This window comes from Plecotus auritus, assembly GCF_963455305.1.
Source record: "Plecotus auritus genome assembly, chromosome: 5".
NCBI classification, from domain to species: Eukaryota; Metazoa; Chordata; class Mammalia; order Chiroptera; family Vespertilionidae; genus Plecotus; species Plecotus auritus.
The window spans coordinates 75,696,208-75,713,269 of NC_137776.1; the positions used below are offsets into that span (position 1 = coordinate 75,696,208).

The window sequence follows — 17,062 nt, forward strand, 5'->3', positions numbered from 1 at the left end:
AAAACACATACTTTAAGATGTCAGTGTGTGTAAGAATTGGTTTGCTTTAGTGTGTGGGGATGATGGGAGCCATAACTGAAGGAGTGGTGCTCTATCACTGTCTCTGAGTGCTCCCTTTGTGACTTTTGATTTATGTCAGGCAAGTTTGCCAACAATACCCAAAGTTTCTTACTATCTTCAACTGTATAAATCTGATATCTCTATAGTAAAACAGGGCTACTTATATAATCAACAAAAATGTCAGATAAAACCAGTTTCCCATATCTAATGAAATAAGGAAGCCAAAATGATAAACTATTTACTATAGATGCTGAATTATAAGAATAGTTAACTGGATACATAACTAAAAGTTTGGAAGAAGTCTTTTTGTTCTTTATGAATTCACTAGAGGCCTGGTGCACAGATTTATGCACTGGTCGGGGGAGTGGCTGTGGACCCACCCTCTGAGCAGCTGCTCCTGCTGTGGGAGCGCCGCTCATCCCAGTCAGCAAAGCGGCGCTCCCACTGTGGGAGCACACTGACCACCAGGGGGAAGCTCCTGCGTTGGGTGTCTTGCCCCTGGTGTTCAACGCACGTCATAGCAACTGGTTGATTGGTTGTTCTGGTCATTCTGCCATTCGGTCAATGGGCTTTTATATATATAGATCATTAAACATCTTAGAAATGGAGACAGTAGTTGGGATATAGTTGAATTTTTATTTATTTATTTTTGTTAATGTGAATCAAATGGAATGACATTCAAAAATAAGCGAAGAACAAAAGAATAGCAATCTCAATTTAATTTATCCCTGATGCTAGAGAATAAAAGATAATTGACGCCACAGGAGAGAATAGGAAGAGAAGACATGTCAATATTGCAGTCCTGTGGGGATAGGGCTTGGGACAGATCTGGGAATGATCTCACCATCCACAGGCAGAGTGTTGCACTTGGGGCCCTGCTATACTAGAAGCAACATGATATACTTGGATCCTGGGGAGAAGAGATGCTAAAAGGGTGACTGAAGACCCTAGAAGTTAACAGAGTTAAATGTTCATAAAACACTGAATTAGATAGAATAAATTAGATTCCAAACTACCATCTGTGTTATGGGATTTCTGGGGTACAGCACAGGCTTACCTAAGGTTTCTAAGCCCAGGGGCAGTAACAATAAATTACAAAATTATTGCATTTCAGTTCAAAAGGCATAACATAATCTATTTGTGAAAAAATAACTCAAATTAGGAATATTCTTCAAAGCAATTCATATCTACCCTTTAGAAATGGTAACATCATGAATAACTGGAAGGCTTTCTGTTCAAGATTAAAGGAATATGTATACACACACACACACACACACACACACACACATATATATATATATATATATATATAGAGAGAGAGAGAGAGAGAGAGACAGAGAGAGAGAGAGACAGAGAGAGAGAGAGAGAGAGAGAGAGAGAGAGAGAGAGAGAAGGCAATTAAATGTAACATATTATGTTGGATTGGATTTTGAATCAGAACAAAAAGAAGAAATTTAACTATATAGAACATTATTGGTCAACAGGCAAAATTTGAGTAAAAATTATGTATTATGTCAGTGTTTAAAGTATTGATTTTGATATGTGTATTGTGGTTATGCAAGAAAATGTTCTTATAATTAGGAGATGCAGCCTGAAGTATTTAGGTGTAAAGGGTCACGATGCCTGCAGTTTACTGTCAAGAGGTGCAGACAGTACTAGAAATAGCCAGAGGGATAAGGTAAACAACTGGTGAGTCTAGGTGAAGGGTATGGGCATTTATTCTACTCTTACAACTTTTCCTATAAGTTTCAAATTATTCAAAATCATGATTTAAAAACAAAGACATGACGAATCATTTGTGTTATGGCTTTGTCCATGGCTTACCATGTGGACTTTGAACCTGTTCCATCTGTGAAATAAAAATAATCTGCCCCTGCCTGGCCAGCACGGCTCAGTGGTTGAGCATCGACCCATGAACTGGGAGGTGGCAGTTCGATTTCCAGTCAGGGCACATGCCTGGGTTGTGGGCTCAATCTCCAGTGCGGGGTGCACAGGAGGCAGCCAATCAATGATTCTCTCATTATTGATGTTTCTGTCTCTCCTTCTCCCTTCCTCTCAATATCCATAAAAATATATTTAAAAAATAATCTGCTTCTTCTATTATATAGATAATTATAAGGGTCAATGAGGTAATGGGGTTCACAGAACACTATTTACTTTTTTTCAGATTTGGAAATATATTTTATATGAAAGAAAAGAATAATTTTCAGACAAGCTACACTTTCATTACAAATGAAATACAGAATTTAGATAATTTAAAACTTTAGCTTTTGTTTATTAATTATAATGCAGTCATTCACTATAGTCCCTCAATTAAAGAATGCCCTGAGAATGGAACATTTCTCTGTAACTATAGTAGGACATTTTAAAATAAAATTAAATAGAACTCAAACAATCAAAGAAATATCTATGTAATCATGTGACTATGGGTACTTAATGCTAGCAATATTACAATTTTAGTGCTATTGTCTTGGAGAACTCTTCCATTTCTTGCATTTCAATTATAAGTGAACAGAGCTCATCATAGTCAGTATCCTGAAGTCTGAAAAGGTTCAATTTGGTGTAAAGATTCAATTTTAGTGTAAAAATATTTTATGTATCCACTGGGCACTAGTTAATCTGCTGTTTGCTTGAGATTATTTCTTGTAGTTCAGTGCCACTTCACATACACAAAGTCCTCCTGGTCTTTTGATTTTATTTTCATTAAAACAGTAAAATTTTGATTAATTGTATATTTATACTTTTTCCCATACTTTGGTTGAAACTTATTCAACCATTTATATTATGACCTGGGATACATACAAGGATCGCTGCATCATTCCTATAAGAGTAGGTCAATATCAATGAAAATCTTGGCCAAATAATTTAAATTTTCTTGAGCTCCTTCATCATCATCTGGTCCACTCTCCTATAATTAAAATTCTCAAACAGAAGTACCACAATTTCTAGTATTTTAAGAAAACAAAATCCAGGGGCATCTATTTAAACTGTATTCTTTTTTTTTCTCTTTATTTTATGAAGTGATTGACCCAGACACCCTATCCTTTATCCTGGAACTTTTCTCTCTTAGACTTCTATGAGATTCAGTGTTATTTCTTTGACCATAACCTCTGATCTTACTTATTTGTTCTTTTTTTCTCTAACAGCATGCTTCCATGGAACTTGTCTTGGCATTCTTCTCTATTTTCCTTTGATGTCACCTTTGATTAAGTCATCTCAAGATGTTTCAGAGAAGTCTTTTTCTCCAGGCTCACCTTTTTTCTTCATCAGCATGTAGATAGTTACAATCACCTGCTTCATATCGATATCTATCTATCATCTATCTATCTATCTATCTATCTATCTATCTATCTATCTATCTATCTAATCTATCTCTATATGTATGTATATATCACACTAAACATAGTGTGCCAGAGCCTCCAGCGCTCCATGTCCAAAGCCAGGCTACCTGCACATCAGCATTTTTCAGTTCTGTGAAATGGACAAGTTAAAAGAGAAAATTATAAAAGAAGATGCATTTGGTATAGGGTGAGAGAGCCTCAGATAACAGGAATACTGGGCAGTATTCTACAGAAAGGGAGAGAGAAACTGGGTACTCCTTATAGCAACTTGACTTGAGATAGCTAAAAGCAAATCAATAAAGAGGAGATGTAAAATGGAAGCAGGAAGAGAGAGAGAGAGAGAGAGAGAGAGAGAGAGAGAGAGAGAGAGAGAGAGATGCTCAGGAACAGAGGTTTGAGCATTTAGCATGACAATAAAACAGCACCATATGTTCTTTTACTTCTCACTAGAATAGGAAGCTCTTCACCTGAATGGAATGTCACTTGAAAAATAATGTTTAACTTATTGTGATAAATTGATCTTTCAAGAACATTAGGTGAAATATATACTCATGATAAAACCTGGCTCTTACTATCACAGAACAGTGTGCATTAATGGTTAACAAGTAGTCAAAGCTTCCCATAGCAGAAAGAGCTAAATTAAAGTTCAATAATACTTTTAAGCTTGAAAGGTGCCCCATATTGTTAGATAATACAAGGATGTTGAGAAAAGAAACCAAAAACTAACTCTAGGTAATCTTAATATTGCCCAGTCACTGTAAATCAGATTATTCTTGAGATTGTATTTACATCAAGGCAAATGATCTTCTACTTACAAATGGAATTTAGTCTCATGAATAGGTAATCTTGTTAAAGTATTGTCAGCCTAACTGAAATTAATTTGTGTTTATTAAACGTAGAGAATACTAATTAAATATTAGACACAAGTGCTGGAGGTATTTTTACCTTTGACAGACACTGTTAGTGCTTCATGGAAGAATTGTGTTCTTTCTTTGTTTTTTTCTGTCTTAGAGGTCATGCTTTTCAGCCTTTTTCTTCTAGATGCAGAAGGAGAAAATGAGAAATGGCCCACATTTCCTTCATGAAATTTTGTGTTTGGGGAATATTTGGAAGAATTTGGGATTGGTTTTGGGGGGCGTTATTTATGTTTTATCTCCATTGCTACAAACAACACATTTGCCTTTTCCATCTGCTTCATCCCATCACAGGTTTGCAATTCACAACCACTCATGGTATCTTTGAGCTCCACATAATAGCTTTTATAGGAGACAGACAGTACCAGCCAATTTGAAAAGCAGTTGAAGATAAAGCCTGATAGCTCACATGCCCCAGCCTGGTGACTGGGCTCACTGCAGAAGCTTGTACCAAATGGGCTGCATGCATCTTCTGTGCTGTATATGCATGGGCTCTATGAGGCTTAAAGAAACATTTCCCCTAATACGAAAAAAAACCCACCATAATCATTCGTTTTGGAGAAATTTTACAGTTGTTGGTTAACCTGCTCCCTTATGCCCCGCAATATTCATTAACAGATTTCTCTGTTTATGAGTGATATTATATGTAAATGGTTATGGGAAGCTAACAGATGTAACCAGTGAAATAAATTAGAAGGAAAAGTTCTGTTTTTTACAGATGGTTCTATTGAATATACTTTTATCCCTCCTTGACTTTAACATTTAGTTTTCTTTCAACAGAAAACTTTTCTTTACTGACTACGGAAATGTGGCCAAAGTGGAGCGATGTGACATGGATGGCATAAACAGAACAAGGATAATTGATTCAAAGACAGAGCAGCCAGCTGCACTGGCACTAGACCTAGTCAACAAATTGGTTTACTGGGTAGATCTTTACTTGGACTATGTGGAAGTTGTGGACTACCAAGGAAAAAACAGACATACTATTATTCAAGGCAGACAAGTAAGTATAATCTTGTTAGAAAATACAGCTAAAGTAATAAAATGCATGGTATCACATTAAGAAGGCCTAAAATCTCAATGTTGAAAATCCCTTATGAAGTCAAGCTGCAATGGGTCATAAAAATTATGATGTATTTCCTAGATGGGAGAATGTTCTTTTCACAGTGCATTCTATATATTGGATATGCCTCTCATTCTTTCCTTCCCTGTATTAAAAGCAAAGCACACAAAACAAAACAAAAACAACACAAATAAAACAGGAACACCAAATAAAAACAAAAATGCTAGACTAGTAAGAAAGGAAAATACTAAAATATGACAGATGTTGTGGCCTACTTACTAAACACTAATTTAAGTAGTTTATTTATAAAAAAATGAACTATGATTTGTTCCATGTCTCATTGGAGATATTTTGCTAACAAAAGTAAACGCCTGCTTACAAAAGTATTACTTTAATTGGTTGAATTAAATCTTTCCTTCTGGTATATTCATTACTTCCTAAAATGAGATTTTTGTAAAAATTTTGAAAGAAATTTTCACAGAATTCAAAATTTTTACAGAATTCAAAAATTATACAGGTAGTAAAAACTGTATAGTTTCTCCCTTGCTGGATTACAAGATTATTTTTTCAAATAACAGTCAGTAAACACCTCACAGGAAATCTCTAAATTGAAATGAGCCTTATTCAGTAGTAGAGCTTTTCAAATTCAATTTTACCTCACTTATTGCACTAATTTCATGTGAGAATCTTATTCTATCAAAATGAATCTTTTTCTTTCACAATGCAAAGCAAGAATATTCTGTAATTATCCCTTAAAGTTACTTTTCCTTTCTAATTAACTTTTGACAATGAAATTCTTTCTTTTTCCTTGGAAAATAAACAAATGCACTAATCAGGGTGGTAAATATATATATATAGATAAAGTTTCCAATATTAGAGTTGAGGCCAGATATTTCTTATCTTCAACTGTCCTAAAATGGTTATGATGGACCTTCTTTTTTACCTATATGTATTTAAATTTTTAAACAAGGATAAGGAATTCAAATTATTTTCCCCATGACTAAACAGTTTTTTAATGTCTGAAATTTTTATTATCTATTTATTTTTTCCTTTGTATTGTCTGGTTTTGCTGGTCTGCCACTAAGTAATCCAACATATAAGTTAGTTGGCCACTATGTAATCCAACAGATACATTTTTGAAGAATTTGGGCTGTAGGAAGAATGGTCTATTCACCACTCTAAACTCCTCCCACCTCTACTGGGGGTAGTTAGCAGAGCAGGCAGCAATGTACTTACTTTATAGGGAACAGACCCTTCTGAAGGCAGGCAGGGAGACAGTGAGTAAAACTGGATCTTACTATGTGAACATGTTTTCTACTCTGACCAATTCAAATGCCCCCTAGGTAGTCATGCTTTCTCTCCTGGGATGTGGATTGTCAATTATGTAGAGTGTAATGTGAGTATATCACAACTATACACTCCTAGATGACTGGCCCCAAATTTTGAGCCAAACATGCATGAGATTGGTGGTAATGGAAGAGTTCAGCTAGTTTGTAATGTTTATAGAAAAAAAATTCCCTGAGCAAAATTGGGCCATAGGTATATTTAGTTAATATGACATCAGCTGTATTGAAAATATATTAGTATATACATGCATGCAACACAAACACACACAAACTTACCCTAACAAAAAAAAAAGTGATTATTTGCGCTTTAACATTGAATGATTCAACCCATTAATTCTACTCTTTCACTTTTAGCCTAGACATGAAGAAATGAGATATGGTATAAAAACAACATGTAATCTTCTTCTAATCATATCTCACATGAGAAGATCAGAAATAGTAATGATGAGTCATAGATGCCTGAGATAACAAAATGAAATGATTTTGCTTAAAATACAGAACTACTAGAAACAAGATTTCCTGATTAAAATAGAAAAAAAATTGTAATATGTTCTATAAATATTTTTAGTCAAACCATACATAGTTTCTCAAGTTCTCTTAACTATAAATCTATACCAAAAGTGCTCCAAAACACAATATATTACCAAAGTATAGTGACAAATGCTTTTTTATCAAAATTTCTACAGAAAATCAATTGACAGCTCTACCATATCCTGAACGAGAATCATTTTAATTTAAGTGTAACACAAGGAATACCCAAAGGCCTAGCATGTGCCTTTAATGGGAAAACCAGTATAGTCATTATTTCTGTTTTACCGGAAATGTTCCTTGACTTCAAGATTTCTATTCTTCTCCACAATCTCCATGACCTTTGCCAAAGAGTACTAAAGTGTCATGGATAGCAATAAACATTGTTACTTTCAAACAAATAGTTCCATTTCTTTTTTTTAAATATATTTTATTGATATTTTACAGAGAGGAAGGGAGAGGGATAGAGAGCTAGAAACATCGATGAGAGAGAAACATCGATCAGCTGCCTCCTGCACACCTCCCACTGGGGATGTGCCCGCAACCAAGGTACATGCCCTTGACCGGAATTGAACCCGGGACCCCTCAGTCCGCAGGCTGATGCTCTATCCACTGAGCCAAACCGGTTTCGGCCAAATAGTTCCATTTCTATTATGAATAGGCTTTAGAAAGAATGTGATTTCTTAGTGAAATGATGACATTTTATTTACAATTATTCCAAATATGTGATTTATCATTATTTTCCATGCTGGGCAAGTATTAGTCTAATTGTAACTTGGGATTTTTTTAAATGGGATTTTTAATTTACAAAATGCATTTTTTAAAGTACTTTAGAATTAGTTCTTTCACAGACAGAGCTATGTTTTGAAGATTCTACATATCCATGTCTATATGAGCAAAAAGCCCATAAAAGTACCTCCAATTTTATAACAGTACCATATGCATATTAATGAATATACTTAAAGGTTTGGTTCTTGCTAGCTTTCGAAAAGGAGCTACTGAACATGTTTTCTTAATGAAACATGAATAAAATTTTCTCCCGTGCATTTGTAACTGCTTTATCCACTACTGCATGTTTTATTCTCAGAGTAATTTTTTTAAATTAGTACAATGTTGAATTTTTTGAGAGTAAATGAACAATAATATGGTGTGACTCTGCTACTAAGGGAATTGTTCAGACTAGTAAATAGAAATCTGTTTTTCTTTGAAGTTGAAAGCAGCATAATTAAAAATCTAGTTATTTTTGTCCCTCTTTATAGGTCAGACAATTTTATGGCATAACTGTGTTTGAAGACTATTTATATGCAACCATTTCTGATAACTTCAATATCATAAGGATAAACCGATTTAATGCCACAGATATGCATTCATTCATTAAAATGGAAAATGCTCGAGGACTCCGAATCTATCACAAAAGAACTCAACCTATAGGTAAGATGCCAGACTTCTTCATAGCCTTCATAATGGTGAATTGAATGGAGTTATGGTCCTTGTGCCTTTGTATTATGCTAAAGTGGATAAATCATAAATTCTCTGTTTTGATTAACAAAAGTGTACATGTCTGCTTGACACAATGGAATAGAGCTCCCTTCTCAAGTCTAAATGACAAATTGTTCAGTTCCTGGTGATTTGTTTATACAACCATAAATTTAAAATGAGAGCTAGATTTAGATTCAGGAAGGAGCGTTCAGTCGTCAGGCATGTAGTCAGGAAACCCAGATGCTAAGATACTAAGAGCTTTTTAGTATTATTTCAGAGAGAAATTTCAAATCAGGTGACTTGCTTACAGTACTGGTTCAGTTTTATTGCAATCATTGGGGTCTTTTGACTTAACATCCTAAGGTGTATTTTTTTAAATGCATGTTTATTAAAAACTAGAGGCCCGGAGCATGAAATTCATGCACTGGGGGCAGGGAGGGGAGTTCCTCAGCCTGGCCTGTGCCCTCTCACAGTCCAGGAGCCCTCGGGGGGTGTCTGATGCGGGGAGCAGGCTAAGCTGGCAGTCGGACTTCCTTAGTGCTGCCGTGGAGGCAGGAGAGGCTCCTGCCACTGCGGCTGCTCTTGCCATCCATGAGCCCGGCTCAGGACTTCTGGCTGAGTGGTACTCCCCCTGTGGGGGCACACCGACCACCAGGGGGCAGCTCCAGCATTGAGCATCTGCCCTCTGGTGTTCAGTGCGCGTCATCTCTGGTGGTCAGTGCGTGTCATAGTGACTGGTCGATCTGCAGTTTGGTCGATTTGCATATTAGCCTTTTATTATATAGGATAATTTTTAATGACTAGACTACAGTGTTTCTACGTATTTGTCAAAAACACAAACTAGTTATTTTGCATAGTAGGTTAGTGATACTTATTCATGAATACAATTTAGGCTAAATCACATCCTATATAATAAAAGCCCAGTGACCGAATGGCAGAACGACCAGAATGACTGGTCGACCAGTCGCTATGATGCGCACTGACCACCAGGGGCAGACGCTCAATGCAGGAGCTGCCCCCTAGTGGTCAGTGTGCTCCCACAGTGAGAGTGCCATTCAACTGACCGGGATGAGTGGCTGCTCCCACTGCGAACCCTGGGCCAATGGGCAGGAACCCGGGCTGCAATCATTGCCTCCTTGCCCCAGGCTCCTCCTCACTCCCTGCCACCTCCTCTGGATTCCCGCAGGCTGGAGAGTGCTGCTGCAGGGCTTGCAGAGCTAACCCTGGAGGCTGGGAGGCGGGTTCATGGCTGCCATGGGACTGAGGCCTACTCAGTGCTATTGTCCCTGGGCCCTGCCCCAACAGGGTCCCCTGTAGAGGCAAGTGCTCCAGCTCCATGGAAGATGCTGAACCAGGGAGCAGCCGCTCAGAGGGTGGGTCCACAGCCGCTCGGCAGACAGAGATGAGCGGCACTCCCACAGTGGGCCTATCCCCGCAGGCCACGCCCCCCACCAGTGCACGAATCCCGTGGACTGGGCCTCTAGTATAGAATAATGTAAATACAAAGGCCACCACCCAAACTTTACACCATCTTTGTGTGCTTCAAATTAACAATAATTTATAATTATCTGAACATTAACATATGAGAAAAATTAAATTATCATCATAAGGATGATAAGGAGTGTCAGGGATAGGGCTAGTTTACAATTTGATATTGAATCGTCAGAGGAAGTCCCATTGAAAAGATTGGGTGACTACAAAAAATTATGGCACAATTTCTAAAAGTATAGCAGTTTTATTGTGAAAAGAAAATTGCCATGTTATTCATTGCAATTTCAAGTAACTGATGCTCAAAAATATCAGTATAATTACAATAATATATAAAATCTTACTGATATTTTCCTAATACAGCCCTTTTTCTTTGGCTCATCATTCTGTTTCTCATCCTTTCCATATGGTAATTTTTCTGTTCTTTTTTCTTATTCTCGAACTTCAACACTTATAAAATGACCTTCTACTCCTCAATCTCCACATGCAAACCCAGCCTCCTCCTTTTGCCAATTTCAAGTACACACACACACACACACACCAAAATTCATTTTGTAAGAGAGTTCTCAAAATGGCAATGGCTTCCGTAAAGATAATCACTGAATTACCTTTAGTTTAGGTTAGATAATTATGGGTTATTATAAAGAAATCCTTTTTCTACTTAACAACCTAACTGGGATACTTTTACCATACCTTTTTATTTATATAAATGTACGTATTTTTTAAAAGTACAACAAGCATGCACCAAAATAGTTTAATTTTGCTTACATATAAACAGTTTAATATAATAGCATATTATATCTCAGAATTATTTTTTAAATGTAGTCAAAGGAGGATTTTTGCAAATCCCTATCTCTTTCTAATTGATTCTGGTACTAAATAGTTTGGTATTTGGGTATGTGTTTTTGTTTTGTTTTGTTTTAGTTTTTTTTTTGTTTTTTTTTTTGGCTAGGATTCTTCTTCTTATACTGTAAAAAAATTCCACATACTGATGCACATAATTATCTTGTCTTTGGAGAATTTCAAGTGTACTATTTCTATTTGTTGTAGTCAGAAGCCATGCATGTGAAGTGGATCCATATGGAATGCCAGGGGGATGTTCGCACATCTGTCTGCTCAGCAGCAGCTACAAAACACGGACCTGTCGCTGCAGGACTGGCTTCAACTTGGGAAGTGATGGCAGGTCATGCAAAAGTATGTTGTCAAAATCAAACATTTTGCCAACAGCTACTGCTACAGAATAGGGTTTTTATTATTAATTAGCAGCATCAACATCAATAATAACATGAGACTTCATTAAGTGAAATCTGCCTGCAAATATGTGGCAGTCAATTTTCTCAAAATCAGTATTGAGTGGTTTTGTGCATGTGCTTGTGAATGTGTGTGTGTGTGTGTGTGTGTGTGTGTGTGTGTGTGTGTGTGTGTGTGTTTGACAATGTGAATGAGAAAACTAACTGGGCTGTAGAGTGACTAAATTTATGGATGTCCTGGAAATATACTTTAGGAAAGACTTTTAGGAAGACCCTTTCCTTTATTCCTTAAAGAATGTTTATGGTCTAGTAAGCGCAAATCATTGGTTGACCAGATTTTCTCTTATCTGAACCAAGATGCTTCTACTAGTAAAACAAAAAATAAGATGCTTCTACTAGTAAGAGATGTGTTGGTTAGGCCAACAGAAATTTACACAAAGCAGTGCTTCACATTATTTATAGTATCATTGGGAAGTGAGATTAATTTTATTATTTAATGTTCCAGGTAAATGGAGCTTTGCTAATTCATATTTTTTATAATTTTATTTAAAAGCTTCTAATAGATATATCTTCATTTTATTCTTGAAATATGCTAGAGCAATTTTTTTTTTTTATATTTTATTGGTTTTCCACAGAGAGGAAGGAAGAGGGATATAGTCAGAAACATCGATGAGAGAGAAACATCGATCAGCTGCCTCCTGCACACCTCCCACTGGGGATGTGCCCGCAACCAAGTCACATGCCCCTGACCGGAATCGAACCCGGGACCCTTCAGTCCGCAGGCTGACGCTCTATCCACTGAGCCAAACCGGTTTTGGCTTTTTTTTTTTTTTTAAATATATTTTATTGATATTTTACAGAGAGGAAGGGAGAGGGACAGAGAGCTAGAAACATCGATGAGAGAGAAACATCGATCAGCTGCCTCCTGCACACTCCCCACTGGGGATGTGCCCGCAACCACAGTACATGCCCCTGACCGGAATCGAACCTGGGACCCTTGAGTCCGCAGGCCGACGCTCTATCCACTGAGCCAAACCGGTTTCGGCAGCTAGAGCAATTTAGTTAATCTTTATTTAAATAAGCTATTTTTTATAAATGACTTTTTTAAGTTTCAATTGTTGCACAGAAATTAGTTGTCTTTATTTGTGGGTCTTTATATTATATATAGTAGAATAGCCCTTTTAGAAATGGTGTCTACGTGGAGACTATTACTCTTTAAATGTCCCCAAATACCATAATTTTTAAAGGTATGATGACTGCTTTTTATAATGTCCATTTGTCTTCATTTTGTCATAGCAAGGCTTTTTATTTCTATCAGTTGTCTCTCTTTGGTCACTGTCCTGCCGTATTTTCTGTTTTGTTGTCATGTGCTTGCTGAGGACTATGAAATGAGACCACTAAAGTGGTTATAATTTTAAGTACAAACAGAATTAGTAGTACTAGTACTTTAAAATATATATATATATATATATATATATATATATATTTCTATTGATTTTAGAGAAGAAGGGAGAGGGAAAGAGAGACAGAAACATCAATGATGAGAGAGAATCATTGATCATCTGCCTCCTGCACACCCCACACTGGGGATTGAACCTACAACCTGGGCACGTGCCCTGACTGGGAAACCAACCGTGACCTCCTGGTTCATAGGTAGACGATCAACCACCAAGCCACACCGGTCAGGCAATACTTTTAAATTGAGAACCAAGAGGTTCAATGGTTATAAAACATGTGCATTTTAGTATTTTGTTTTTATTTCTAATTGTATATAAAATGTTGCATATGTACAGATGACAGATCTCATGTTCAGTAAATCCTCTGGAAAATTGAGGGTCTGTGTCAGAAGTCTGAAGATAGAAGTTGTGTGTGTGTGTGTGTGTGTGTGTGTGTGTATACGTGTCTGTAAAACCATCCTTTAAACTGTCCTGATTACCACTTGGGGAGTTATGGCATCTCATGTAAAATTAAATCATACACATATATGCACACATTTTGAGGGAGAAGTATAAGATCAGAGTTGCATAAGTTTCAATGACCCCTATTTTAGTGTCAATCAGGGAACATTTATATGAAAAGAAACAGTCCTAGATATTTTAAACACAGAGTGTCAGATGCAAACAGGTGCTTACAAACTTATTAAAAAGCCTGAAGCAGCAGATTCTAGAATTCAGAACATTCCTCAAAAACCATCATCAAACTAACCTGGCTTAAAGCTGGAACATCTGCCAAAATCTGAAGCTAGCGCATCAGGATGCCACCAAGTGCAATGGTAACTTTAGAAACACATCCTTTGAGCTGAGAATCAGGAGTCAGGAAGCTTGCACCACAACTGTTAGCTCCAGAAACGTAACAACCAATAGTACCCTACTGGTAAACAAAGCAAAACACACCCTTTTCCTTGCCTTTTGATATACACAAACGGAGAAGGTCAGTGTGGAAAAACTCAAGTCCTCCATTGGATGAACACCAACAGATGCAGCAAAAAATTGCCTCATTTCCATATTCCAAACCTCAGCTCATACATATGTTTTGGGGTACTTAAAACCAGAACCATGACTATATAACCGTCTGTGAAATGCTATTTTCAGTTTTAAGTTGCCTACACTACAGGAAAACACAGTAGAAAAAAACTTTAAAGTAGGTATTGAAAGACTGCAAAAAGTGATTTAGGAAAACAAGGGAAAAGAGTTACCATTCTTATTTAAAATATACATACACACAGGTACACACACACACACATACATTAAATCAATAAAATACAAAGTTTACCAATTACCAGTTAAAACATCTATTAAAAATAAAAGGAAAAATAAATGTTAGAAAGAATGAGTATGAGTAAACCAGCCTTCTTATGCATCGATAATAGAATTGGAAATTGTTATAACTATTATAAAGACGTCAATACATTAAAAAAAATGTAAACCTAATACTATCCTTTTACTACACTTTAACAAGTTATCCCATTTTTGACTGAAGAAGTTTATTTAAGTGTATTTATAATAATAATACAAATTCAGAAACAATCTAAATTTCTAACAGTAGCTGACTTGTTATATTGACTCTCTAGTAGCAAACAAAATGCTGCCATTGGAATGAATGATGTGAAGACTCTTTAATGATGCAACAAAATATGATTAAATTTTTAAAAATTAGGTACTAAAATACACATATGATAAATATATATTTTATTAAAGAAAAGTATGCATATAAAGTTGGTAGAAAATACTCAAGACTATTAATTTTCAAATTAATATGCACTACTTTTAAATAATATAATACATTATTTAAAATATGCTCAGACACTGAGAGACTTGGAGGACAATGAGGAAGAAGAATGTAAATATTCTTTACCCAGTAATTTGATTTCTGGAAATGTATGCTAAGAGATCATCTAAGGAAATATATAAACTAGTAGGTTGAAAAAGATGCTTATCTCAGTATTATTATATTAATAAAAAAGATAAATCAACTTGGGAGTGGTTTGGCAAATTATTATGTATTATACTGATCATACTGAAAGAATGTAAGTCTTAAAATAAAGAATCTGCCAAAACCGGTTTGGCTCAGTGGATAGAGCGTCGGCCTGCGGACTCAAGGGTCCTGGGTTCGATTCCGGTCAAGGGCATGTACCTTGGTTGCGGGCACATCCCCAGTAGGGGGTGTGCGGGAGGCAGCTGATCGATGTTTCTCTCTCATCGATGTTTCTAACTCTCTATCCTTCCCCCTTCCTCTCTGTAAAAAATCAATAAAAATATATTTTTAAAAAAAAGAATCAACATAGAACATAATTTTAATACTAAGATATAATAACCAAAATAGCATATAAAAATGGAGTGTCTCCTTCTATATAAGTGTGCATTAGAAAACTAGCTAGATAAATTAAATCTGAAATAGTCACACAAAGGAATAGAATACAGCAGTGAAAATGAATAAACAATGACTACAACCATGGATGAATATCAAGAATGCAAGAAGAATAAAATTAATTTATAGGATAATTCACACATACAATTCAAACATGTAAAGTTAAATAATCTACTCTAGGGAAATAAATACATTTGTCTAAAACTTTTACAAAATACATTATGAACTCAATAATCAGGCTATTAATGTCTCTGGGATAGAATTGGGGTATGTGCATGTCTTCCCATGTTCTGGGAATATTCTTAAGATATGTGCTAGGTACATGAGATTTGTTTTATTTTTATTCTATATATATGTTATAAGATTTGCTTACATATGTTAATATTCAATAACATTAATTAAAAGTAGAAAGAAAATATAGAGAATTATAATATAGTTTATACTGAAGGTGTGTTTATGTGTTATTGGTTTTTCTATTTTTCAAATTTTCTATAATTTAGACATTTTACTAAAAATCTCATGGTCTGGTTATTCAAATATAATTGAGTCATTTCTATCCTCCATTTTAAAATAAAACAGTAGGTTTTCTATTTCATATGAAGTAATTCCTTTAAAATAATATAGACTAAATTAAGTGTAGGGTGCCCTAGCAATTGGAGAATCTTGCATATGTTTTTATATAAAAGTCTGAAGGAGTTAGTTCACTCTACAAAAAGCTAACTTGATTTTGGCATTTTAACCCAGGAGGCAGTTCTGTCTTGGGCTTTTGTTTTTGTTTTCTTTTGTTTTTGATAAGGGTTGTGTTGCACATCAGAGTTATTGGCATCAACCTCTAACATATTAATTAAGATGCGAAGAAAAACGTGATGCTGTAACTGGCATTTGATTTCATTTCTTAAAAATATAAATCACATGATTAAATAACTGTCACATTCACATGCAAGTATGTGATGCTGTGCAAGACTTTTGTTTGCCTCTGACAGTTTGCAGATGCTAACTCTGAGGGGTGGGGGAGAGTGTTTTATCTATTCTGAAGTGTTAGCATTGTCAAACATAATGGATTCTATAATTGGTATCTGCAAAACATGTTAGATAAATTATAATGAATTGTAAAATTAAATGTTTTGATAAATGTCCGTTTTACAGTTACAAGTTTTCCAGTGATCTTTCATGTTGTTGTTGTTGTTTTGCTATACTGACACAGACCAAAAAAACAAACAAACAAAAAAACACACAAAACCCATTCACAGAAGTAATTTATAATATAAAATATAACCCATTCATGGAAGTAATTTCTGTTTTAATTAAAGTAATGCAATGAGCTGGCCTTCTTGCATCAAGATACATTTGGCATATTTTAGAGTTTAATTTTTGGTATTGAATTTTAAAAATGCTAATTGTGCCAGTTAATTAAACAGTGGCATTATGCAGTGTAAAGAAGATTAGGCAGCATCAGTTGTTTATGTTTGTAATCTTCATTCTGCAGGACCCAAGAATGAGTTGTTTCTTTTTTATGGGAAAGGACGCCCAGGAATTGTTAGAGGAATGGACTTGAATACCAAGATAGCTGATGAATACATGATCCCCATAGAAAATCTGGTAAACCCTCGAGCTTTAGATTTTCATGCAGAAACCAATTATATCTACTTTGCTGACACCACCAGTTTCCTAATTGGCCGGCAGAAGATCGATGGCACAGAGCGAGAAACCATCCTGAAAGATGGTA

General features: G+C 35.6%; 1 protein-coding gene across 2 annotated transcripts in view; it reads left to right on the forward strand.

Annotated features, from left to right (window-relative positions):
• LRP1B (LDL receptor related protein 1B) overlaps window positions 1-17,062 on the forward strand; it is a 1,782,191-nt gene that overhangs the window by 984,272 nt on the left and 780,857 nt on the right. For both annotated transcript variants that reach the window (XM_080670835.1, XM_080670834.1), the window contains exons 8-11: window positions 5,096-5,318; window positions 8,512-8,683; window positions 11,270-11,413; window positions 16,823-17,059. In XM_080670835.1, coding sequence (XP_080526961.1) covers window positions 5,096-5,318; window positions 8,512-8,683; window positions 11,270-11,413; window positions 16,823-17,059 — 776 coding nt within the window. The remainder of the gene's footprint in view (window positions 1-5,095; window positions 5,319-8,511; window positions 8,684-11,269; window positions 11,414-16,822; window positions 17,060-17,062) is intronic.